This window comes from Ranitomeya variabilis, chromosome 5 (assembly GCF_051348905.1).
Source record: "Ranitomeya variabilis isolate aRanVar5 chromosome 5, aRanVar5.hap1, whole genome shotgun sequence".
NCBI lineage: Eukaryota > Metazoa > Chordata > Amphibia > Anura > Dendrobatidae > Ranitomeya > Ranitomeya variabilis.
In genome coordinates, this window is record NC_135236.1 from 264,789,578 (window position 1) to 264,815,684 (window position 26,107).

General features: G+C 46.5%; 1 protein-coding gene across 1 annotated transcript in view; it reads left to right on the forward strand.

Moving 5' to 3' along the window:
- The window catches only part of IREB2 (iron responsive element binding protein 2), a 126,159-nt gene that overhangs the window by 80,933 nt on the left and 19,119 nt on the right, over positions 1-26,107 (forward strand). The window contains exons 13-20 of the mRNA XM_077264216.1: positions 1,049-1,208; positions 8,908-9,043; positions 10,079-10,163; positions 10,279-10,435; positions 11,011-11,135; positions 18,921-19,025; positions 21,411-21,553; positions 21,668-21,815. Coding sequence (XP_077120331.1) covers positions 1,049-1,208; positions 8,908-9,043; positions 10,079-10,163; positions 10,279-10,435; positions 11,011-11,135; positions 18,921-19,025; positions 21,411-21,553; positions 21,668-21,815 — 1,059 coding nt within the window. The remainder of the gene's footprint in view (positions 1-1,048; positions 1,209-8,907; positions 9,044-10,078; positions 10,164-10,278; positions 10,436-11,010; positions 11,136-18,920; positions 19,026-21,410; positions 21,554-21,667; positions 21,816-26,107) is intronic.

Genomic DNA, 26,107 nt, shown 5'->3' on the forward strand with positions numbered 1-26,107 from the left:
ACTTTTCATATTTCTGCATTGTGGCACTTTCCTAACTTGCAGAGTGCCGAGAATGATACGTCCATGTTCATGTGACTTGTTGCAATATTTAATTAAATCTGCAACCATTGTGGTATGTCCTCATTTATCATAAATACAGCTGAGGATTCGCTTGCAGAACATGCACTGCATATTGCACGATTAGTGTTAATGAGACTTCACAAAATCTAATTTCTGTGCTTTGGAAAAAAAATCTGCAGAAATTTAGTTTGGCACCTTGTTAATTTATACATATTTAACTCTTTGCAGTGCATAGGGTAAAATCCACCACAGAATCCTCAGCATTATTTCACTGCAGTTCTCATTATGGTTTTTAAATGGTCGTAATTCTGCTCAAAACCAACCACATTAGAATGAATGCAAACCCATCCAAGTTTATCTTGTCCATGGGCAATGGCTTTGTATTAGAAAGTGAAATGTTATTACGGTAATTTGGTACAAAATGAATGCAGCCAATTAAGGATAAGGGCCACACCACGTGACATTAAGATGGCAATCTTTAAGTGAATGGGATTGCATTGTGACGCAGACCGTAATGCACGGACTGGCCACTGCTCTCCCAACCAGATTGTGCCTTCCCCATATATTTCTATGAAGCTGTCGCTTTCTGGTGGATGGACCAATAGCCAGTCCGTGCGTTGCGGTCTGATCTCGGACCAATTTGTACGGATGTCTGAAAGAGCCCTAACTGTTACTGAACAGACGCAGCTTCTAAATGGACTTTTATAGGCTCCTTTGATTATAATAGAACTCATAGAAGTCTTTGAGAAGCTGATTAAGGTCTTCAGGTCCTATACGACTCTCTTCTTCTGGAATTTTTCATGGTTTAAGGCAAACTTAAATGTTTTCAGGAAAATGTAGTGGTGTGCGGTATTCACACCACTTTGTAGTATTCTTAAATATTGTGTATGAATTTTTTCATGCATTGAAGTAATAAAATCTATATCAAGAAGTGACTAAAAAAATTACATACATTTCATTAAGATAAAATTCCCCTTTTTTTTGCTAGGTGGGTCTCAGGGGGTTTCAAATCCCAGCTGAAAGGCAGAAGGTGGAGGTTCCGGTTACATATGGAAGAACCGAATACATGTTGTCTCACGGTTGTGTGCTTATTGCTGCTGTGATCAGCTGTACCAACAACTGCAACCCTTCTGTCATGTTAACTGCAGGTAATATTAGGCTGACATTTTACATCTGCTCTTCTAGTGCACGTTCTATACAGCTTTTTCTCCTTCGCCACATTGGGGGACACAGGACCATGGGTGTTATGCTGCTGTCACTAGGAGGCTGACGCTAAGTTAAGACAAAGAGTTAGCTCCTCCCCTGCAGCATACACCCTCATGCTGGCTTCCAGAGACCCAGTTCAAGCTTAGTGTCCGTTGGAGGCACACTGGATTTAAAACTTATTTTCTGGACGAAGGGGCGACGGAACCTTACAAGGCTCCGATCTCCCCGAAACAACAGGCGAGCACGGGAGTTTTACCTCTCCGTATCCTCTCCTGCGACGTGGGATGCAACTGCCTGAGCTGACCTTTTTGGGCGACGGGCCCCTTCAAGGGCACCGATCTCCCCCCTACTTTACAGACGAGCACTGGTGTCACCTCCAGTATCCTCTTCTGCAGCCAGGCCTTTTTTGCCGGACATCTGCCCTGCCCACCAGGTCTCACCCTCGACTGTTCAGAGGCACTCTTCCACTGTGGCGTCCGTGCAGCCCCCACTGCATCACCACTGAAAACAAGCGGATGATGGAAGGAGGCGGACGGTTCCTCTCCACCTCCCTTTTTATGGGGATGGTGGATGGAGCCTCCCCCAACCCTGCACCGTCCTATTTACCCCGGGCACCTTCATTTTGGGGTAAGTGCACCAGGGGTCAGTTTTTTTCTGGCGGTCACATGTATTTGGAGGGCTCCATAGCACCAGGATTCTCCTCTGAGCGCCACGATTCTTTTCCCTGCGGTCCGCGGGTGCGCGCCAGCCGAGGCCAGAAATTTAGTCCCCAGCTTCGGCCTTGTGTAGGCCGCACTCTGGTAGGCTCCGCCCACCTCACGCATCATTCCTGCGGCTCCGCCCATGCTTCTGGCGCTTCTCGCTCCCTGCGAGACTACCCACAGACTCTCGGCAGCCATCTTCCTTCTGCAGCACGCAGTGCCGGCCGGCTTCCTTTTCTCCACGGAGGTTTTTCCCACTCAGCGCCACCTATCCAATTGCGGGGCACAGGACCGGGTAAGGAGATGGCACTAAGTGCTTCCCTGCAGCGTTACCCCTCAGCTTCCACTAGCAGCCTCTTTAAATCACATTGGGGTACAACATGTCACAGTCAAGGGTTAAAAAGATCACTAAGGTACATACCACCTTTTTCCCTGCGTGTACCACCTGCCAGGCTCCTCTCCCTGGTCCTCAAAGCTCCCCGCTCTGCGCAGCCTGTGATGCCCAATGTGCCCAGGAGCCCTCCGCCGCTACTGACCCCAGTGTATCTAGCCCCCCTGAGTGGGCTGCGTCACTGTCACAATCCATGGCTTCACTAGCCAAAGCGATTGAATCCCTTCATGACCCCTCTGGGGAGCGGGGCGTTCGTTTTCCTGTGTTAAGAGACCCCTCTATAACAGGGGAATCATCGGCCAGCAGGGGCCGCTCTGACCCGAAGGAGGTTCGGACAGCCAAAAAAACGGATCCGCACTACCTCTCCTGAGCATTCACCACGCCATTCAGCCTCTGGTAGCTCCACTTCTTGCTCACCCTCTCCAGGGGTTCGAAGCGATCACGACTCTGAGGATGAGTCTGAGGCGTCCATGGACCCGGATTCTCCGGAGTTCCGATCAACTGTTGACTCCCTCATTGAGGCTGTCAATCATGCGTTAAAGGTTAATGACCCTAATTCAGCTCCGGATCACGCAGTTTCCTTTACGAGAACCAAGCGATCCCATAAGGTGTTCACCTCCCATCCACATTTCCTAGAGATAGTTCGGCGGCACAGGGAGCGACCGGATAAACGCTTTACGGGGAAAAAGGCCCTGGAAGTATCCCTTTTCCGCAGATCTGGTCAAAGATTGGACGGAACCACCGCTGGTAGATCCTCCGGTATCGCGTTTGGCTACCAAAACGCTGTTATCAGTACCTGACGGGGCTTCAATCAAAAATCCCACAGAACGCCAGTTAGATTCTCTGGCGCGCTCAGTGTATGAAGCCTCAGGTTCCTCCCTATCTCCCTCCTTCGCTGCGGCATGGGTCGCCAAAGCAATGGTTTTCTGGGCAGATGCCCTTGCAAAATCCATTCAGGACCAGGCTCTTCCGTCTGAGGCGGCGGACCTCGCCAAACAAATCGCTATGGCTGCAGATTGTGATGTACGCGTCATTAGACGCAGCAGACTGTGCGGCAACCGCGGCTTCAAACGCCATTACCATCAGGAGAGCTATTTGGCTTAGAGTGGCGTGCGGATTCCTCCTCAAAGTCTGAGTTCCCTTCCCTTTCAGAGCGGACGCCTGTTTGGAGAAAAATTGGGCCAACTTATTTCCGATGCTACAGGAGGGAAAAGCAAGTTCCTCCCTCAACACAGGCCAAAAGCTGCTTTTCAGCGCCAACAGCATTTTCGTTTTTGCCCTTTTTGCAGTAGCTCTTTCTGGTCCAACTCCACAGCATCATCCAGATCAGAACGATCTACACGCACAGACAGTCTCTCGGCCTTCTTACAGACCGAATCAGTCCTGGTGAGGAAAACCTAGACAACCCAGAACCAGAGGTTCTAGGCCTTCCAGATTTCCGTCACAATGACTCGGGGAGACTTCCAGTCGACACCACTGAGGTAGGCGGACGCCTGCTTCTTTTTCGACAGGTCTGGCTTTCCGTCATCCACGACGAATGGGTCAGAGGCCTGGTGTCTTCTGGTTACAAAATAGAATTCTCCGCCTCCCCTCCCGCTCGGTTTTTTCCCTCTCGTCTCCCAAGTTCGGGAGCTCAGTCTCGCTCTCTTCACTGCGCCATCGAATCCCTCTGCCAAAACGGGGTCATCGTTACCAGAACGAGAGAGATTCAGAGGTTTTTACTCAAACCTCTTTGTCATGCTAAAAAAGGACGGGACGGTGCGCCCCATTTTGGACCTGAAGCTCCTAAACAAGTACGTAAAAGTACGGCACTTCAGGATGGAATCCCCTCCGGTCGGTCATCTCCTCGATGGAAAGAGGTGAGTTCCTAGCATCAATAGACATCAAAGATGCTTATCTTCATATCCCAATCTTTCCGCCACATCAAAGGTTCCTCCGCTTCGCCATCCTAGAGGACCATTTTCAATTCACGGCCTTACCCTTTGGTCTTGCCACGGCGCCCAGGGTATTCACAAAGGTCATGGTGGCTGTCATGGCCATTCTACACTCCCGGGGAGTGGTCGTGTTGCCATACTTAGACGACCTTCTGATCAAAGGTCCGTCTTATCACACCTGCGAAGCAAGCGTCCGCATTACGTTGGATTCCCTTTCGCGCCTGGGCTGGTTAATCAACTTTGGACAAGTCCTCCCGTGTTCCAGCTCGACGGATCTCTTTCTTAGGCATGATCCTGGACACGTCAAAGGGGCTGGTTTTACTTCCTCGGTCCAAGGCCCAAGCACTTCAGCAGGGAGCCCGGACGCTCTGTCGCCCTTGTCCGCAGTCCATTCGGTTTGCCATGAAGATCCTGGGGAAGATGGTGGCCGCAATGGAAGCGGTTCCCTTCGCCCAACTGCATCTCCGTCCCTTACAACAAGCTCTACTAGACAATTGGGACAGGAGTCCCTTAACTCTCGACCGGCCATGTCCTCTGCCCCCGCGGATCAGGCAAGCGCTCAAATGGTGGACTTTGGAATCATCTCTCAACCAGGGGAGGTCTTTTCTCCCGATCCATTGGCTGGTGGTGACTACCGACGCCAGTCTCCTCGGCTGGGGAGCGGTGTTTCGCCACCACACTGCCCAGGGGCGTTGGACGATTCGGGAGTCAAAACTTCCCATAAACATTCTGGAGATCCGAGCTATCAGATTTGCCCTGAGATGTTTTCACTTCCTGCTCGCGGGTCACCCAATCCGAATTCAGTCGGACAACGTCACAGCGGTGGCATACATAAACCATCAGGGGGGTACCCGCAGCAGGGCGGCGATGCAGGAAGTCTCCCACATTCTCCGTTGGGCCGAGACCAACCACTCCACCATTTCTGCAGTGCACATTCCAGGCGTCGAGAACTGGGCAGCGGATTTTCTCAGCCGTCAGGGTCTCGCCTCGGGAGAGTGGGAACTCCATCAAGAGGTTTTTCAACAAATCTGCCTTCGCTGTGGACCTGATGGCATCCAGACTGAACGCCAAGGTCCCCAACTTCATAGCACGTTCTCTGGATCCCCGGGCCGTTGGGGTGGATGCACCGATTTCCCCATGGCACTGGTTTCCAATTCCCGTGCGTGTTCCCTCCACTTCCTCTGTTGCCAAAAGTGATCAGAAAAATCAAGATGGAGGGGGTTCCGGTGATCCTTATCGCCCCGGATTGGCCACGTTGCGCATGGTATGCGGAACTCATTCATCTCGTATCCGACGTCTCCTGGCGGTTACCAGACCGCCCAGATCTGCTGCGCCAAGGACTGATCTACCACCAGAGCTCAGGGGCCCTACGTTTAACGGCGTGGCTGTTGAAACCTGGATTCTAACTCAAGCAGTTTTCTCCCAGCAGGTCATCGCTACCATGATCAGCACTTGCAAGATGTCTTCCACTCGCATCTATCACCGCACCTGGAAAGCCTTCTTCTCATGGTGCAGGCTCCGCGGTCACCCCCCCCCCCCCCCCCCCCCTCTCGTTTTCTCCATTCCCTCCTTTCTGGAATTTCTCCAGTCCAGCTTGGATTCCGGCCTGGCGCTCAGTTCCCTCAAGGGTCAGATCTCAGCGTTATCGGTGTTGTTCCAGCATAAGATTGCTGCTAACTTGCAAGTCAGGACCTTTATTCAAGGGGTCACCCACGTGTTACCTCCCTACAGAATGCCACTAGAGACCTGGGATCTCAATTTGGTCCTGAGCGTCCTTCAGGAATCTCCGTTTGAACCTCTGCAGGACGTCCCGCTGACCATCCTCTCCTGGAAGGTTGCTTTTCTTTGTGGCAGTAACATCTATCAGGCGCGTCTCGGAGTTGGCCGCACTATCTTGCCGGGCGCCTTTCCTTTCACCAGGACAAAGTAGTCTTACGCCCATCTCCGGCTTTTCTCCCTATGGTGGTTTCATTCTTCCACCTTAATGAAGATATCATTCTTCCCTCCTTCTGCCCATAGCCGAGACATAGGGTCGAAAAGGCCCTTCACACCTTGGACGTGGTACGGGCCCTTAGGAGGTACGTTTCTAGGACTGCTCCCTTCTGCAAATCGGACTCCCTCTTTGTCCTCCCGGAGGGTCACAGAAAGGGTTCAGCCGCGTCTAAGGCCACGATAGCCAGATGGATCCGATTGGCTATCCAAGAATCTTATCGGGTCAGGGGCAGACCTATCCCGGCGGGGGTTAGAGCACACTCTACTCGGTCGGTGGGTGCTTCCTGGGCCATTCAGCACCAGGCAACGGCGGAGCAGGTTTCCAAGGCCGCAACATGGTCTAGCCTGCATACTTTCACAAAGCACTACAATGTCCACACTCAATCTTCCGCGGATGCGGCCCTTGGCAGACTTATTCTGCAGTTGGCCGTTGTGCACTTATAGTCAGATGGTACACAGAGTTATTTGGTTGTATTGTTCCCCACCCAGGGACTGCTTTGGGACGTCCCATGGTCCTGTGTCCCCCAATGTGGTGAAGGAGAAATAAGGATTTTACGGTGAGTATCCAAAAATCCCTTTCTCCGAGCCACTCATTGGGGGACACAGCACCCACCCTGTTTGCCTTATGGCTCGCTACCTTTTTGGTTCTTGACTTTCTCTGACATGTTATACTCTAATGTTATGTAATATATTATTAATCTCCTACTGCTTTTGCACTGAACTGGGTCTCTGGAAGCCAGCATGAGGGTGTATACTGCAGGGGAGGAGCTAACTCTTTGTCTTAACTTAGTGGCAGCCTCCTAGTGACAGCAGCATAACACCCATGGTCCTGTGTCCCCCAATGAGTGGCTCGGAGAAAAGGATTTTACGGTGAGTACACAAAAATCCCTATTTTCCAGTTATTTATAATTAGGTATTTGTAGTGATAGGTTCTCTTTTAAAGGGTTTCCCATCTCCAAGAACGTTTTCCAATATGTAGTAGGTGTAAGAATATTAACAAATACCTCCAATTAGAAATGTAGTCTAGTTCTCCTGACAGCGTACATGTGCAGACCATTGCAGTAGATTAGATATCCATGGTGGCCACCACTCATATAATGACAGTTGCTAATGGATGCCTAAGCTACTGCAATGGCCTGCACATTATATAAATGTCATACCTTATCAAGAGAACTATACTATGTTTCTAATTGGAGGCATTTGCTGCTATTTATTATTATTATTATTATTATTATTATTATTCCTTCTACATATTGGAATAGGATCTTGGAGATGGGAATACCCCTTTAAGTATTTTCAGACTGCACTAGCATTCAATAATGCCATGTTCATCGGAGTGGTTATTATCATACGGTCTCTCCAACTCTTTTCAACTGTCATTGTTCTGCTGCTGCTACATCTGCTTTTGCATGGAGAAAAAATGGTGGTTATCTCCGTACAGACAACCCCTTACATGTCTGGTGTTAAGTTTTCCCTGTCAGAATTAGTTCCCTCAGAATTTGTGGGCATTCACAGTAATAAAGAAAAGAAAAAAAAAAAACAGCTCACCCGTGATGCATTAGTTGAGCTTTGGGAGCACGGACATGTCCAAACATGTAAAGTCCAAAAGAAGAAAAATGTCATGATTTAAGGGAGCTTAGTCTCCAGAAACGCGTTGAGATTCACACCCACATGGTTTGTACTGAAGTTTGTATCCTCTGTTACAAGTTTGTGAATAAAGAAATTTTATCTTCACGGATTCGGTGGAGCTGGACATTCTTCTTCTTTTGCATTCACAGTAATACCACATGAGAGCCATTAAGGCTATGTTCACATTTGCGTTGTTGGGCGTTGCATCGGCGACGCAACGCACAACGCATGCAAAACGCATTGTTTTGTGACGCATGCGTTCTTTTTTTGGCATGTTTTTTGACGCACAAAAAATGCAACTTGCTGCGTCCTCTGCGCCCTGACGCTTGCGCCAAAAAAACGCATGCGTCACAAAACGCAACACAACGCATGACCATGCGCCCCCCATGTTAAATATAGGGGCGCATGACGCATGCGTCGCCGCGGCTGCGCCTGACGCAACGCAAATGTGAACGTAGCCTAACACCTGCACTTGGACGTTTATATGCCCTAATTGGGTACATTGACAGGGTCAAAGCTGAAACTATTCGTAAGGCTAGGGTCACATTGCGTTCTGTGACCGCGTTTAACGGACTACGTTACACCGCGGCATAACGCGGTGTAACGTAGTTCGTTAACGCCGCCATTGCCTGTAATGGTGAACGCCTCGCTAGCGCCCGCCCACATTGGGCGTGCGCTAGCGATGTGCCGTCATTTGAGTGACGGACCGCGAACGCTACTTGCAGCGTTCGCGGTCCGTTCCTCGCTAGCGCAGATCGGGGATCTGCGCTAGCGGGATCGGCTAACGCGATCCCTTTTGGGACATTGCGTTAGCGCAGTCCGTAGCGCTATGCGCTAAACGGACTGCCCTAACGCCGCAATGTGACCCTAGCCTAATAAGAAATAGACATTTTTTTCTGGAGCCGGGAAAAGTAACTACATGTTAAGGTTGATTGTTGTTTCACTACTGATTTATGTCAAAGCAAAATGTAATGATGGTGACATTCTCTCACAGGCTTGTTGGCTAAAAAGGCTGCAGAAGCCGGACTCAAGGTGAAGCCGTATATCCGGACGAGCTTATCACCTGGAAGTGGAACAGTCACACATTACCTCACTGCCAGTGGCGTGCTGCCCTTCTTGAACCAACTGGGGTTAGTACAAGATGTACCAGAAAGCGATTCTAAAGTGATCCACTTTTCTTCAAGAGTTTTCGAGTGGATCTGTCAGCTTAATGATGGCTATAGATTAATACTACTTGTAGCCAAAACTAGCTGGTTGCAATCAGGCATATTCATGAGGAGAGAGTGCTCCTGTCTGCAGTGATTGATAGCAGGGGCCTGGCCCGACTCTGACTAAAAACCCGCCCTGGCATACAACCACAGCAGCCCACATAATTTTGCCTAAAACCTAGCTTTGGCTAGACGGTGGCTTGGTCTGGAGTAAAATAAACTGGAATAACACTGCAATATGTAAAACCAGCCTCATTAAACATTTGGAGAATTTGCTGCAGGTTACCTGTGGTTCACTCATGTATTCATACCCAGATGATGCGAGTTGCATATAACCTGTATGGCTACAGGAGTACCATAATACATAATGTACATAAACAAAAATGAGGCTTATATACTTAGAGGGTGACCAGTGATAAACATACATGCTGGACACTGGCGTACAGGCAATTATCTGCACACAGGGCCAATCTGATCTCGCCCTGCATTGATTGCATATACCAGCATCCTTGAGAAACACAGGAATACAACTCCTTGCTGAACTGTGCAGGGTACATGGTCACTTGCTCTCAAAGGGTCCCAAACGGCTGCCTTAGTGTACAATGTATTGGCGCATGTTACACTATACCAGTTATATGCAAAGGATTATTTAGCGGAGCAGCCAGCTAACTACAGGAGTGGCCCACTTGGCAACTGCCAGGTAGGATTGATTGTGAATCCAGACCTGACCAAATATACCCAAAAATCATATACATATATCCCCATGCACTGACCATGTCCTGTATATGCACCATTACATAGATCTACTACAGTCACTATTAAATCCAAACTATTATATGCACTACATTCTCAGTAATATATGCACACTATCCTTTATATGCGCTGCATTATTTTGAGATCCTTGCAAATATAATGTTGACTTGCCAAATTGTTATTTTTGGATTTGTTTTCATCCAGGTTTGATATTTCTGGGTATGGATGCTCTAGATGTGTTGGCAATACCAATCCACTACCTGAGGATATTGTCACTGCTATTAAGGAGGTATGCTGGTACAGTATATGTATAATATATTTATATATAATATATGTGTATGTCTGCAATGAATACATATGAATTGGCTGTTAAATGTGTTACCTGTTGTTTTTTGTTTTTTTAGGGGGAACTGGTGGCATGTGGTGTTTTTTCTGGAAGCAAGCATTTTGAAGGGAGTAGGTGTAGTTGTATCCGTGCCAATTATCTGGCCTCCCCACCTCTAGTTATTGCCTATGCACTGGCGGGCACAGTAAGCATAGACTTGCAAACAGATGCTCTGGGTAAGTATGAAGTACATATCTTGTAATGATTTGGCTGTAGAATAATTCTATATACTTCTGAAGTGAGAAAAAAAAAACACGGCAGAAAAAAAATGGAAAGTTTAAAAAAAAAAATTCTATTTGTCATATTGAAAAGAATTAAAGGGAACCTGTCACCCCCAAAATAGAAAGTAATTCTGTAATGCTGTAGATAAGCCCCCGATTATTATTATTATTATTAGAAATTATACTCACCGAGGGGCGGTTCCAGTCCGGTTCTGGTCCGATGGGTGTCACGGTTCGGTCCGGGGCCTCCCATCTTCTTACGATGACGTCCTCCTCTTGTAGTCGCGCTCCGGCTCCTCTTTTTCTCATCTTTCAGAATGCTGTAGATAAGCCCCTGATGCTGGTGGGCTTAGCTCACCTTCGATTTTGGGGGTGACAGGTTCCCTTTAAAACCACATAACGGCTTCCTTTTTTTACCTGGTCACCTTAAAAGAACAATGTCCTCCCTTAATTCTAGAAAGTGTTATTGAATTTGGAACATGTATACATTAATATACTTACACTAAGGTGCAATATTATGTATTTTTCAGGTGTAAATGCTCAGGGTGATAAGGTCTTCCTGCGGGACATTTGGCCCAGCCGTGAAGAGGTTTTACAAGTAGAAGAGAATCTTGTTATACCGTCCATGTTTAAAGAGCTAAAAATGAAAATAGAGGTATAAAAGTATATCTGATACTTCACTTATTTCTAAAACCATTTCTCTATTGCTTCATTGGGGAACACAGGAAACTATGGGTGCATGCTGCTGCCACCAGGAGGCTGACACTATGGACAAAAAAAATAGCTCCTTCCCAGCAGTGCTCACCTCACCGACTGGCACTAGGTTTATCACTTTAATTTAGTGTCAGTAGGAGGCGGACATTGGTCTTTTGCTAGACCCATATCTACCTCAGTTTTTGGTGTTTTTTCAGTAATGTTTTCCACTTTCTATTTTAGAAGATTTCCTCTTCTATTATCCCTTGGAGGGTAACGGTGTGAACAGTTGCGCTGTTGTCCCACGTAGAGACAGAGTATGGCGTGCACGGACACCTCGTATTCTCATTTGCCTATCCGGCAGGACCCCAGCACCTTACTCACAAGATGTGTTCAGGTTATCTGAAGACTGGTCCTGGCCCCTTACTCCTGCCCGCTCACCCACCAAAGCCAAACTGCATCAGGAGATAAACCACCTGCAATCCAGTGAGGTTTAGACATCTGTTCTTACATCCAAGATATCTTCGTGGCTGAAGAGGTATTCCCTTTTTTATTCAGGTTTCCCCATCTCTCTGTCGCTTATCAGTAGAGGCTGATCCCAGGAACAGAAGATGACTTATTGGAAGTGTTAGCATTGCCTACAAGTTCTGACAGGATACTCTAGACTGGGTTATTATGCATGTGTTTTTTGTTTTTTTTTCAGCATCCGGATTTAAGCCCGTTCTTCACGGGGTTTTTAGTCGTCCGCGATGCTACACACCCCCCCCCCCCCCCCCCCCACGCCGGCCTCTCTTCTTACTCTAGACCCCAGCTTCTGTGCGGCCTAGCTGTGATGCTCCGCTCCCTCATTCCTTCAGTGTTGTGCAGGCTTTTCTCCCACCTGCCATGGGGAACTGTGCTCTCTCTTCTGTCAAGAGGCCTGACTCTTCCTCCCCACCGTCACCATTTTCCCGCATCCAGACAGAGCATCACATGGGCTCTCCAGCCAGCCCTCCTGTCCCCTCCTCACCATAGAACCCTAGGTTCATCTTGCGGGACCTCGGCTCTCCCATGGGTAAGCTCTGCTGTGCAGACTGACACCCTCCTCAGTATCATTCTCTTTTTCTGTCCCCTAACCTCCTGGCATTTGTTACTGAGCCTGTCTTGCTCTTCTATGATGCTTAATTCTAAAGGAGAGCATTCTCGTCATCTGTCCTCTAGTATTCTTGTTAAACACTTTTTGTTTGTTCTTCATGTAAGTGCAGACTCCCTTCTCGTCAGTTTTCTCCCCTCTGTCTGGATTACAGCAATAGCAAACCCTCTGCCCTTAATTCCCAGGAGTCATCCACCGCTCCAGGAGAGATTGCTCCCTTGTCCCGGTGTAGGCGTCTTCTCTTAAGCTGTTGCAGATCTATCCAAGGTGTCTCAGACACTGGTATCTGTGCTTGACAGATTGCCCATTCCTCCTACCGCCCATGCCAGCGGATCCCATAACCCTTCTTTACATCCTCCTTCAGATATCAGCAATGGCCATAATAGATCTAGACAGGAGATTCTCTCCAGTTTCTCTTCTCATTCCCCTTTGCCCCCTGACCCCTCTGGATGGGTGGCATCTTCCGCGTCGTCCTCCCCAGATGTGCCAGCAGTACCAGAGTCACTCTGGTTCTGAATTCTGAAGCGGAGTCAGACCTGGATTCTGACCAGGCCTCTAATGATACACATGGTGGAGAGTCTTATTGTAGCAGTCAACCAGACCCTTAATGTTAAGGATGCTCCATCGGAGCCCCCCAATCAGGGATTGTCCTTCAGATGGTCAAGGCAAACGCCTAGAGTTTTTACCCCCAAAAAAAGAATTTGAGGGTCCTTTCAAGAGAAAGAGAAAATCAGTCTGGACTCTTCCAGAGAGGGAAGCAGCTGGGTGTTTTTTATTCGTTTGCCTCAGATTTTATGGAGAATTGGAAGTCTCTCAGGCAGTAGACTCCCCTGTTTCCAGACTATCAACCAACACAGTCCTCCCCCTTATGGATGGGGCATTCCTTAAGGACCCCAATAACTGACTCAAGGAGTCGTTTGCCAAGTCAGCCTTTGAAGGAGCTGGTTCCTCCTTATGCTCTGCCTTTGCCCCCACATGGGTGTTGAAGTCTATATCTGCATGGGCTAAGCAACTATGTAAAAGAATCCTGGTATGAGCCGCACCTGATGAGTTAGCGAACCAGATCTCACAAGCGGGAAATATGTAGTGGCTGCCTCCGTGGACACCGCCTCCTGTGCAGCTCAAGCATCCAGTAATATAGTGGCCATCCACAGAACCATATAGCTAAAGGTGTGGAAGGTGAACTCGTCCTCCATGATGTCTCTGACCAGTCTGCCTTTCCAGGGATCACGACTGGTTTGGGACCAGGCTGGACAGATCATAATGGAGGCCACCAGTGGAAAATGTTCTCTTCTTTTTCAGGCTGTATCTCGGCACCCTCACACAAAGTGTAAATTTTGCCCGTTTCTTATCTGGCAGATTCCTCCTTTCAGGAGATGCCTCTGCAGGAAAGAAGGCCCTCCTTCAAGCCAAGGCAGATACTCCAGGAGCAGCAGGTCTAGCAGATTACCCTCTGCTTGACACTTTTCGCCCAGTGACTCCCTCAAGGTGGGTAGTAGTCTCTTGTTGTACAGGGATGCCTGGATCACTTCCATCAAGGACACCTGGTTCAGAGAGGTGGTATCATAAGGACACAAAATAAAGTTCATTTCACATTCCTGAGACAGTTTTTTTCTAACCCCGCCCTCCCCCACTTCCCCACCAAGGGATCCCTCTCTGGTTCCGGGTTTCTTCGCAGCCATCTCTTCGCTTCTCTGAGCAGTCGTGCGTCATCATTCCTGTCCCACCTCAGGAATATTTTACAGGTCTCTATTCCGTCCTTCTTTGAAACTACAAAAAGCTTTGAACAGTTCGAACAATCCTAGATCTCAAGTTACTGAACAAAAAAGTCCATCGCCATCCTTTCAAAATGGAATCCCTTCGCTTGGTCATAGCTTCCATGTTTCAAGAGTTCCTGTGTTCGGTGGATATCCAAGACTCCTATCTCCATGTCCCGATTTTTCCGAGTCATCAGAGATTCCTGTGCTTTGTGGTACGGTAGGACCACTTTCAATCCTCGCCCTACCATTTGGCCTGACAACCTCTCCCAGGGATTTACAAAGATAATGGTGGACCTGCCTTACCTCGACTATATTCTCATCAAGGCCCCATCCTTCTCACTGGCCCAGGAAAGCCTGTCCATCACTCTCGACACCCTGTCTCGACTGGGCTGGATAGTCAACAGGTCAAAATTTTGTCTAGTCCCTACTCGGTGTCTGATTTTCCTGGGCATGATTTTCAACACCCTTCATGCTAGGGTCTTTGTCGGTGAGGAAAAGGGCATCTCTTCATTGGGGAATTTGCTCTCTTCAGGTCCCTGCTCTCCGTCCCTTCGCTTGGCTATGGCGGTTTTGGGCAGGATGGTGGCGGCTGCAGAAGCGATTCCCTTCGCTCAGTTTCGCACCAGGCCCCTTCAACTGACCATCATGTCCCATTGGAACAGGTCTGTTCTCTCCCTGGATCGTCCAGTCCAGAACTCATCCCGAATCAGAGCATCCCTAGACTGATGGCTGTCCTCCCCCCTCATTTGTTGGGGTCAGTCCTTCCTCCCTATCCACTGGCCGGTGATTACAACGGATGCCAGTCTCCTCGGCTGGTGAGTTGTCTTCCGCAAGCTCACAGTCCAGGTTGTTGGACGCCGGAAGAGTCTACGCTTCCATTCAACGTTTTCTAGATCAGACCCATTTTTCTGTCCCTCCTCCAGTGGCATCATGACGTTCTCAGGGGCCTACCAGTTCGAGTTCAGACTGACAATGCTATGGTGGTGGCCTATGTCAACCATCAGGGAGGAACTGAGTTGTCTGGCCATGGCCAAAGTCTCCAAAATTCTTCTCTGGGCCGAGAACTTCCAGCAATATTGGCAGTGCACATCCCCGGCGTAGATAATTGGGCCGCCGACTTTCTCGGTCACGACGGTCTCTCGGTGGGAGAATGGTCTCTTCATCTGGACATCATCCATCAGATTTGTCTCTAATAAGGCACTCTGGACGTGGATATCATGGCATCCCAGATGAACAGAAAGGTCCTGCAGTTCGTCTCCAGGTCCTGCTATCCTCTTGCGGGAGGTTCAATGCTCCGGCGATATCCTGGTCTCTGTTCTCAATTCCTTACCGGTTTCCGCCACTTCCCCTTCTTCCCAGGCTGTTGAAGAAAATCCAAGCAGCAGGGTGCTGGTTATCCAGGTAGCACCAGATTGGCCCAAGAGGGATGGTATGCAGAAGTAGTCAGTCTGCATTCAGATGCCACTTGGAGACTCCCGGACAGATCAGAACTGCTTTCTAAGGGTCCCATCTACCACGGGAATTCTCGGTCGCTTGATTTGACTGCGTGGCTGTTGAAACAAACCGGTTGTAAGAGCATCTGGTTCTTGGACTGAGTGATTCAGACGATGATCCAAGCTCGGAAGCCTGCATAGTCTCGAGTCTACTATTGGACTTGGAAAACCTTCTTCTATTGGTGTGAGTCTAATCACGCTACGTCTATGGCCTTCTCTCTTACTTCTATTCTGGCCTTCCTTCAAGCAGGATTAGATGCAGGGCTTGCTCTTAGCTCACTGAAGGGCCAATTCTTAGCATTATCTATTCTTTTCCAGAAGAAGTTAGCTTCACGCACTCAGGTCCAAACCTTTCTTCACGGAGTGGCTCATGTGGCGCCTCCGTATCGACCGCCAGTGGAGCTCTGGTACGTCAACCTGGTTCTGAAGCTCTGAGTTCATCCCTTGGAACTGTTCAGAGAGGTCTCATTGTCATTTTTGTCTTGGAAAGTGTTTTTTCTTGTGGCCGTTACTTCAATCAGTCGGGATTCGGAGCTGACTGCGCTTTGTCTCTCCCCCTTCCTTATTCATCTGAGGATAAGGTGGGCTTGCTTCCTGTTCCCTCCTTTTTTTCCAAGGAAGACTAATCATTTCATCACAATGAGGACATCGTTCTCCGTTCCTACTTCTGTCCTTTTCCGATTCATCCCCTGGAGTGTTCTCTGAACAGTTTGGACTTTGACAGGGTCGATTTGCGCTTACCTTTCTAGGACTGCCCCTTCAGTAGAATGGAATTCTTTGTTGTCCCTGAGGGGGTACTCATAGAGGCCTTCCAGTATTCAAAGCTACAATTGCTCACTGGATCTTGGGGACTATGTTTGGAGGCGTACTGGGTTAAGAACAGAACACTTCCCCCTGGGGGCAGCCGCCTTACAGCTTTGCAAAGCTTTGACTTGGTCATCTATTCACACATTCGCCAAATTCTACACGGGGTGCATACCTACTCTTCGTATGATGCCAGCCTAGGTTGGAGAATCTTGCAAGCAGTAGTAGCTAGTTTTCTGACCTGATTGGAGTCTGTGCCGTTTCCCTCCCAGGGACTGCTTTAGCACGTCCCCTGGTTTCCCGTGTCTCCCCCCCCCCCCCCCCCCCCCCCCAAATGCAAGTGCCGGTATGTGATCGCGCTAGCGCAGATAGAGCTAGCAGATGCTCTATCTGCGCTAGCAGTGACGGACCCGGAAACGCTGCAGCCCGCGTCCCAGGGTCCGTCACTCAATGACGGCACAGCGCTAGCGATGCGTCCGACATAGGAATTAATGGCGGCTTTAACGGACTGCGTTACACCGCGTTATCCCGCGGTTGTAACGTAGTCCGTCTAACGGATGCCAGCAACGCATTGTGAACCTGGCCTAACTGATTAACTTAGTTTCATTTGGTGGGGTGTACACTGCTGCGGAGGAGCATAGTGTCAGCCTCCCAGTGGCAGCAGCATACACCCATGGTTTCTTGTGCTCAAAATGAAGGTTCCAAGAAACAGATTTTACGGTGAGCAACAAAAAAAAATAGGGTTTTTTTTTTGTTTGTTTTTTTTTTAATCAAGAGAAAATAAATGTTACATGTCTCAAAAAAAAAAAAATGGGGACAACGCAAAAAAAAAAAACGTTCAGAATGTCAACATGAGGTTTACTAATTCTTAGCAGTGTTGGGCTGCCAGTTAGTAGGAGATTCGCAGTGCTCTGGTCCAGCAGCCACGGATTACTAACATGGCAGCTGGACCAGGGCCCTGCAAGTCTTTTAGCTCTGCTCCATACAGAAGTAATATGTTTAGAGTGATTTAACAGTAAATTATGCATTGCTCATTGGTAAAACAGGATTTTTATTTTTTTTTGAGGGGAGGTGGAGGTGAAAAAGCACAAAACAGTTATGGCGCTTTTAATTTGTTTTAGGCTAGTTTCACATTTGTGGTTGAGTCCTCACCCGCATGCTAACGCAGCATTTTCTATCCGCATCAGCTTACGCATGATGGGGGGGAAAAAACGTTGTTTGCATGCGTTTGCGCTTTTTATGCGCATGCGTTCGATAGGAAAAAAATTTTCCAGGAGAATTTCCTTGACACAAGCTACTCCAAATGTGCGTGTGTCATGGGATTTCTTGTTTACTCAGAAAACGCATGCGTACGCAAGCGCATGTCCTTGCGTTCCTATGCGTTCCCATAGACTGTAATGCGCTGTTTTGACACACTCCTTCCGCAAGCATCTGCATGCGTATGGCCTCAAAAATTGCAACATGGTGCGTTAACCGCGCCCCGCCGCACAACGTGAAACGACGCATGGGTAGTCAAACGCGCGCAAACTCATGTACCTGCATCCACAATGTAAAAGATATGAAATCAAGACACGTGGATGTATGTGTCAGGAACGCTGTGGACACAACCGCAAATGTGAAACCGGCCTTTCTTTGTTCTTTTTACCATAGGGGTTAGCTGCTTCTATAGTTTGATTTTGACAGAAGCGGCAATACCAAATGTTTCTCTTTTTTTAATTATTAGTGAAAAAAGGCAGGTGATATTGAATTTTTATTTATTTTTTTGCAAGTATTTTTGAATCCCCTTTAGAGACTTGGAGCGGTGTTCATTTGTTCGCTTCTACTGTACACTGGAATGCTGTAGTATTGCAGTACATGGGGTAAATCTGTCTCCTATGAGGTTCAGCCTGGAAGCGACTAGGGCAGACTCCCAGCTATCGTGGTAACACAACGGCTGATGGGAGCTGGCGCACGTGAGCACTGTCGCGCATTACATTTAAATGCCGCTGTCCGAGATTGACAGCGGCGTCCAAAGGGTTAAGTCACGGCCGGAGCTCTGCTGTTAAAAGCAGATGCCAGCTATTTACTATAGCTGCATGTGGAGGAACCTCCACTCGAGACTATTCACACATTGCAGACCGCTTCCTGTTTTAATGTGAGAAAGGGTTAAACTCATGCCCAGAATGTCTACCTAGAATGTCCAGCGCTAGTAATCATAAGCCACTTCTAGGTCACTGATCCTTTACTGGAGGATGCCAATGGTGGGACTGAGATGCAAACAACGTGTGACTATCTGCACTCGCAATATTAGGTTGATGTTCGAAATCAAGAGCCGGGGATGCCCTAATAAGTATACAACAATTTCTGAAAACATTTTTTTTTCTTTAGCATACACCTATTATGCGTGATCTGACTTAGTAAATTACTTATGTGAGACATAACACTATAGTCGCTGAAATTCTACAGAAGATAAATTAATCTGATGCGTGACGTACTGAAGTGTGTGCTTTTGCTACATATGTTTTTTACTTTTCCATTTAAACAGTATTTGGTAACTATTCTCTATCTTGTTTGCAAAGAAACACAATACAAGGTGGAACCTTTTGGATGCACCAGACAGCGCTTTATTTCCTTGGGACTTTAGATCCACCTATATCAGAAGTCCTCCCTTTTTCAACAGGCTGGTATGTAAAACTCCAATCTATCTAATCTATTTCTTGTGCTCACTTACTGTATATAGCACCAGCACTTTGTAGACATCATAATCACTGGGGCTAACAATCTAAATACATCCCTTCCTCCCATTTAGGAATAAAATGAGCTAAACACAAAGTACCTAAGGAAATGCACTATACTCATGCTACTGTGGCTCCTGTGATACGAGTGACAAATGAAGAATGTCCTAAAGAGTTCTTGGGAAAACTAGGGGGATAGCTCATCATTTTGGTTAATCTGTCACCAGCTTTTTGCTGTATAATCTGAGAGCCGCATCATGTAGGAATTGAGGCCTGTCTCCAGTAATGTTGTTTGCTGGTCTGCATGGTGTCATTTTGATACAATCCCCATTTAATTTGCTGCAGGTTTAGCAGCGCACAGAATATTGAGCTCTGTATAACCCCTGACCACATCACTGACACTATTCATTGACAGAAGGCAGCTAATCAGTGTTGGCTTGGTTATTCGTAGCAGTTGGCTAGGAGGAGGCACAAGACACGTAGTCCTGTAGTGATAATCTCCTGCTCATAAAACACTGATTTTATTGAAACTGCAACACAGCCTAGTGACACATCAATGGAATCAGGATCTCTGCCATATATCATGCTGCTTTTAGATTATGTAACAAAGGGAATGTCACTAGGTTTTTTCCTACTTATCTGAGAGCAACATGATGTAGGCAGAGACCCTGAATCCAACGATGTGTCCCTTAGTTTACTGGGTGCAGCAATTGTGAAACTGTTTTTAGATTTAGCAATACAGCAGAGCCGAGAAAGCTAAACCCGCCAACACTACATCTAACTCCACCTACACCAATCTCTATCTATATTGTCTATAGACAGAGAGCTGCCTTTCACAGGAGGGAGTGGAGTCGGACTAGCATGTTACATGCTGCTGTAGTCCAGACAATTATATTCACCGGATGATAAAAACTTCATTGTAAGTAACATCACTCAGCCTGACATATGACAAATGTTGAAATCTGGATTTTAACTCCTACCTCATGCTGTCCTCGATTGCATAGCAGAAACCCACTGACAGATTCCTATTAATAGACATAATTATTATTATTTATTATTATTATTATTATTATGGCACTTTACATGTGAAAAGGGGTATACATAATAAAAAACAAACAATACAAGATACAACTGGTACAGGAGGAGAGAGGACCCTGCCCACGAGGGCTCACAATCTACACGGGATGGGTGACAATACAGTAGGAGAGGGCAGAGCTGGTCGTGCAGCGGTTTGGTCGGTTGGTGGTTACTGCAGGTTGTAGGCTTGTTGAAGAGGTGGGTCTTCAGGTTCTTGAAGGTTTCCACGGTAGGCGAGTCTATGTTGTGGTAGAGCGTTCCAGAGTAGGGGGAATGCACTGGAGAAATCTTGTATGCGATTGTGGGAAGAGGAGATGAGAGGGGAGTAGAGAAGATCTTGTGAGGATCGGAGGTTGCGTGCAGGAAAGTACTGGGAGACGAGGTCACAGATGTATGGAGGAGACAGGTTGTGGATGGCTTTGTATGCCATGGTTAGGGTCTTGAACTGGAGTCTTTGGGTAAAGGGGAGCCAGTGCAGTGATTGACAGAGGGGAGAGGCCGGGAATAGCGGGGGACAGGTGGATTAGGGTAAGCTCACACAGGGCTTTTTGCTGCGTTTTTTTATGCTAATTTTCAGCTGTTTTATCCAGTACCAGCAAAGCCTATGAGATTTCAGAAATCTCATGCACACACATTGGTTTTTTGTGTGATCAGTATTTTGTGCTTTGCTGCGTTTTTTGGACAAAGAGCATGTCACTTCTTTCAGCGTTTTTGCGGCGTTTTTTCACCCATTGACTTGAAAGGGTGTTAAAAAAAAAAATGCAGCAAAAACGCAGGTGTTATTATTTGCTGCGTTTTTGCTGCTGAAAAGGACATTCGCATGGACAAAGAGAAAAAAAAAATGCACCAAATACGCAACCAAAAACTCACCAAAAATTGACCTAAACCTGCGTTTTTGACGCAGCTTCTTTCCTGCCAAGATGATCAGGTTTTGCTGCAGAAAAAAAAGCAGCAAAAACGCCCTGTGTGAACTTATCCTTAGTCGGGCAGCAGAGCATAGAATAGATTGGAGGTGTGCAAGAGTGAATGAACAACACATCTCCGTAGGCCACTATTAATCCACGTTCACAAGTTCAGTATGTGGTCAGTAAACCTTTTTACATCAGAGGAGAAGTATAACAGAAACACGTGCATCACTTATGCATTTTTCACCCATTCCTGGTTTTGGCTTACAAATAGTGATGTAAAATAAATGTACGTTTACATTCTGATAAATATTTATTGTAAATAACATCTTTCCAATCTGTCAATTTTTAGGAAAAAGCCCCAGCACCTCTGCCAGCAATTGAACGAGCCCATGTATTGCTTTATTTAGGGGATTCCATCACTACTGACCACATTTCGCCTGCGGGAAGCATTTCTCGTACAAGTCCTGCTGCCAAGTACTTGATTCAGAAAAAGTATGCCATCTTCAGTAAACATTCTTCATGGTACCACTTATGTTGCCATTTCGGCACTTTTTTCTGTTTTCAGCCTCTCCATTTTAGTGTATTTTTTTTTCCTCCCCATTTTAGCTTAGCGCCAAGGGAGTTCAACTCATATGGGGCCCGCAGAGGCAATGATGCTGTGATGACTAGAGGAACATTTGCAAACATGAAACTTTTTAACAAGCTTGTTGGAAAAACTGGGCCAAAAACCATTTATTTTCCATCAGGACAGATGGTGAGTAATAAAAAACAAACAAACTGAGAATGTGATGGTTTCAAAGTAAGGGGAAACATCACTTAGTTCATGTGTACATTACATCTGTCACAGTTGGCATATAACCCTGGAAATACTTCTGCTTGTCCATCCAGGGAAGACTTTGACAACTTGGGAGCCTATCTATGACCCTTATAAGATTTTTAGCAATGTAATTTTCTTAAAAATAGATTTCGTCCACATCAGATATTATGATCAAGTCTAAAAAGTCTTTTCAGTAACTAAGGAAGTATAAACAAAGTTTGTCAGCCTCTGCATTAGGTACACTATGACTTTATTAAGCTGATTGGGGCTTTAATTAAGACTGATCATCATTAAAAATTAAATAAGGCAACCCCATAACTTCCCATGAAAATATATGTTAAACAATATTGAAAGCTATGCCTTTACTGATATCTCTGCATGTTAAATAAAGTGTTGGAATATATTATATAATATATATATAATAAAATAGATTCTCTAACAACCCATAATATAAAATAATTTTGTGTGGTGAATGGTAGAATTAGTTTGATAAAACTTTCTGCCATTATAAAAAAAACAAAACAAAAAAACAACTTAAAATTTTAATACTATTTTGGATGTATGTAAAAATGACTTCTAATATTTGTACACGTAATGTACAAAGCTGTTGAATTGCAGATATAACCAATATTTTTCCCCTCACCAATGACAGCACCTGAGAGTGGGATCCGCCTCCTCTATCATGGACAGGAAGCTAAGAGCACGAAATAAAGACAATTCCCATATTCTCCTTCAGTATGGTTTCCTGTACTTTTGGATGTAGGAGTCTAGATATGACATCTGGTGCAATCGTGAATCATAGCAATCATGTAGCAACCTCTAGGAAGCATGGGTACAGTCAGTTGTTCGCTGAAAGCGAACATCTGTTTGGGAGAATCTAGATTTAATGCTTCTGTATACATAAAAAGAGGCTGACGGCACTCACTTGTTGGGGCACCCGTTCCAAGTCCAAGGAACCTTCCTGGATATTCCAAGCAATCAAACAGATGAACAGTGCTCCATCCAGGTGTAGTATTTTAAAAAGAAGATTTTATTCTGCCACAGTGAAGCAACGTTTCGACCACCAACGGGTCTTTTTCAAGCATACAGTACAGTGTATAAGACCAGCTTAAATAGTGTGAATGCAGCGCAGGGCACCAATCGCCATCAAGCCAAGCCCACAATAAAACACTCACATAACATATAACAAACATCAGATACATGTGCAAGACATTGATTGCACATGTATCTGATGTTTGTTATATGTTATGTTTTGTGAGTGTTTTTATTGTGGGCTTGGCTTGATGGTGATTGGTGCACTGTGTTGCATTCACGCTATTTAAGCTGGTCTTATACACTGTACTGTATGCTTGAAAAAGACCCGTTGGTGGTCAAAACGTTGCTTCACTGTACTGTATGCTTGAAAAAGACCCGTTGGTGGTCAAAACGTTGCTTCACTGTGGCAGAATAAATTCTTCTTTTTAAAATACTACACCTGGATGGAGCGCTGTTCATCTGTTGTTTAATGCTTCAGTATGTCTGGCCTGATGCCTGGGACCTGGTGTTTCTCGCAAATCCTGCAGCCTTTCAGCCTTTTGGTTAAAATGCCTGTCTTGTCACAACAGGAGAGCCTTTGTTTGAATCTCACGTGTTTGTAATGCTGCCTCATTTCTGGCCTCACGCCTTGGGCCCGGCCGCCTCGCGCCTTGGGCCCGGCCGCCTCGCACCTTGGGCCCGGCCGCCTCGCGTCTTCCAGATGATACCGTCGGTCTGTGGTGATTTTTATTAAATAACAAGGAGTGTGGTGATTTTAATAAATAACAAGGAGAAGCCTTAATAAAATACAGTCCTGAGTGTTGCTGGTGAGTCGAGATTTTCTATCCATCCCTCATTCATGGATAGCATATTGAACAGGTCCGCATTTAACATCTATGTCCCAGTTTGTTCTCTTTGTTGGAGGTGTAAATGGCTGCGCTAATCAGAATGGAACCATTGTAAGTCCAGTGTCTGAAGTCTCAGAATGGACTGGTTGAGTTTGAGCTCTGCAGAATATCTACAGCCCAGTTACCCTTCTAGTTGAAGTTGTTCATGGTTGTGATAAGCCAAATGAAATCATTGTAAGTTCATTTACTCTTGGGGGTCTGGAGTCGTAACTTAGACTTTGTTGGCATTTAAATTAGTCAATCATTTAGGTTCCAGGTTATCCTTGTAGTGGGATTTGTAGCTTGGGTATGGCTAAGCTGAACACAACCAGTCCAGTTCATCCTCCTGGTCTGGTGTCCTAAGAAACTGCTAAGCATTCAAGTTGATAAACATCTACTTTTCAGTTTGCCTTTCTAGTTGGAGGTGCAACATGGGTACATAACTGCGCTAAGCTGAATAAAACCATCACCAGTCCAGTTAAGGCTCCTAGTTGAAATCACAAAATGACCTCGTGGACGTTAAGTGATTAAACTCTCAATGCCTCAATTTACACTACTGGTTTGGAGTGGTAAAATTAACTTTATTGTGCCAAAGCCCAACGGCACTACACCGGTTTGCCCTCCTGATTGATGTGTGAGTTGGAGTCGCTGGTATAGGGGCTGTTAACCCATCAATTGCCCCAATCTACCCTCTAGGTATGGAGAGGTCAGATGAACTTGATTGTGGCAAGTTGGGTGGCACTATACCAGGCTGCCCTCCTAATGGAGATGTAAGCTGGACTTGCCAGTATGGGGCCGATAAACCATCAATATCCCAGTCTATCGTCCTAATTGGAGTTGAACGACAGACATGAAATATTTTCACCAGATCTGGTATAATCAAGACCAGTGTATCCTCCTGGTTGAAGTCGGAAATTGGTGGAAAATAATAAAACTGGTAGATTCCTTTGGAGAAGGAGGAACATCTTCGCTAGTCAAGATGAATGACTTTGCTTTGAGGTAGAAGAGTTCTGATTATTACCCAAACATGATGATATGGTCATAAGGTACATGGTTGCGTTGAAAGGATTCTAATACCCTTGTTTAAGACAATCTGAGCTTTGACCAATACCATCTGCTGTTTATATCTTTCTGACAGAATTGCTTCCTCATGGGGAAAAAAAGTGCTCTACCATAGAGGTGATATTGGTATCACATGGGGGGGGGGGGGGTTTAGATTATTTTTTGAGCAAAAAGACTTTTGCATTTAGCTGTTTTCAACTAACAATATTCATGGTTGGATTGTATTGGCATCCATTTAAGTTGCGTACTTGATGCCATTATAGAGAATAGGATAAACTCTCACATCCCTAACATGAATGTTTGATCGTGGCTCTTCTTTGTATTGAATGACTTAGAGCTCTTAGTATTTGGCTAGGATGTGGTAACTATATATGCTCTAAGATTGAACTCTAGAACTACAGTTGTCCTTTTCTGCTTAAATACATTTCTTAGGAGGACTTAAAGGGCACCTGTCACCCCGTTTTTTCAGTATGAGATAAAAATACTGTTAAATAGGGCTTGAGCTGTGCATTACAACAGTGTATTTTGTGGACCCCGATTCCCCACCTATGCTGCCAAAATACGTTACCAAAGTAGCCGTTTTCGCCTGTCAATCAGGCTGGTCTGGTCAAAAGGGCGTGGTGTCTTCCCCCAGATCTTGCTTAGTTTTCCGTTGGTGGCGTAGTGGTTTGCGCATGCCCAAGGTCCTGAATCCACTGCACAGGGGAGTTAAAAGAGCGCGATGTGCACTATTTCATTGGTGATCGGTGGGGGCGGCCATCTTCCTTTGGCCGCGCGTGCGCAGAAGCGGCGCTCTGCTGGCCGCGGCTTCAGGAAAATGGCCGCGGGATGCCGCGCGTGCGCAGATGGAGATTGCGGCGGCCATTTTCCTGAAGCAGAGTTCGCATCTCGGCTTCAGGATAATGGCCGCCGCGATCTCCATCTGCGCACGCGCCATTTTCCTGTGCAGTGGATTCGGGACCTTGGGCATGCGCAAACCACTACGCCACCAACGGAAAACTAAGCAAGATCTGGGGGAAGACACCACGCCCTTTTGACCAGACAAGCCTGATTGACAGGCGAAAACGGCTACCTTGGTAACGTATTTTGGCAGCATAGGTGGGGAATCGGGGTCCACAAAATACACTGTTGTAATGCACAGCTCAGGCCCTATTGAACAGTATTTTTATCTCATACTGAAAAAACGGGGTGACAGGTGCCCTTTAACATTACCTCTCAGGGGACACAACAAAAAAAAAAAAGAAAGATCGAAGTCAGATTGTAATA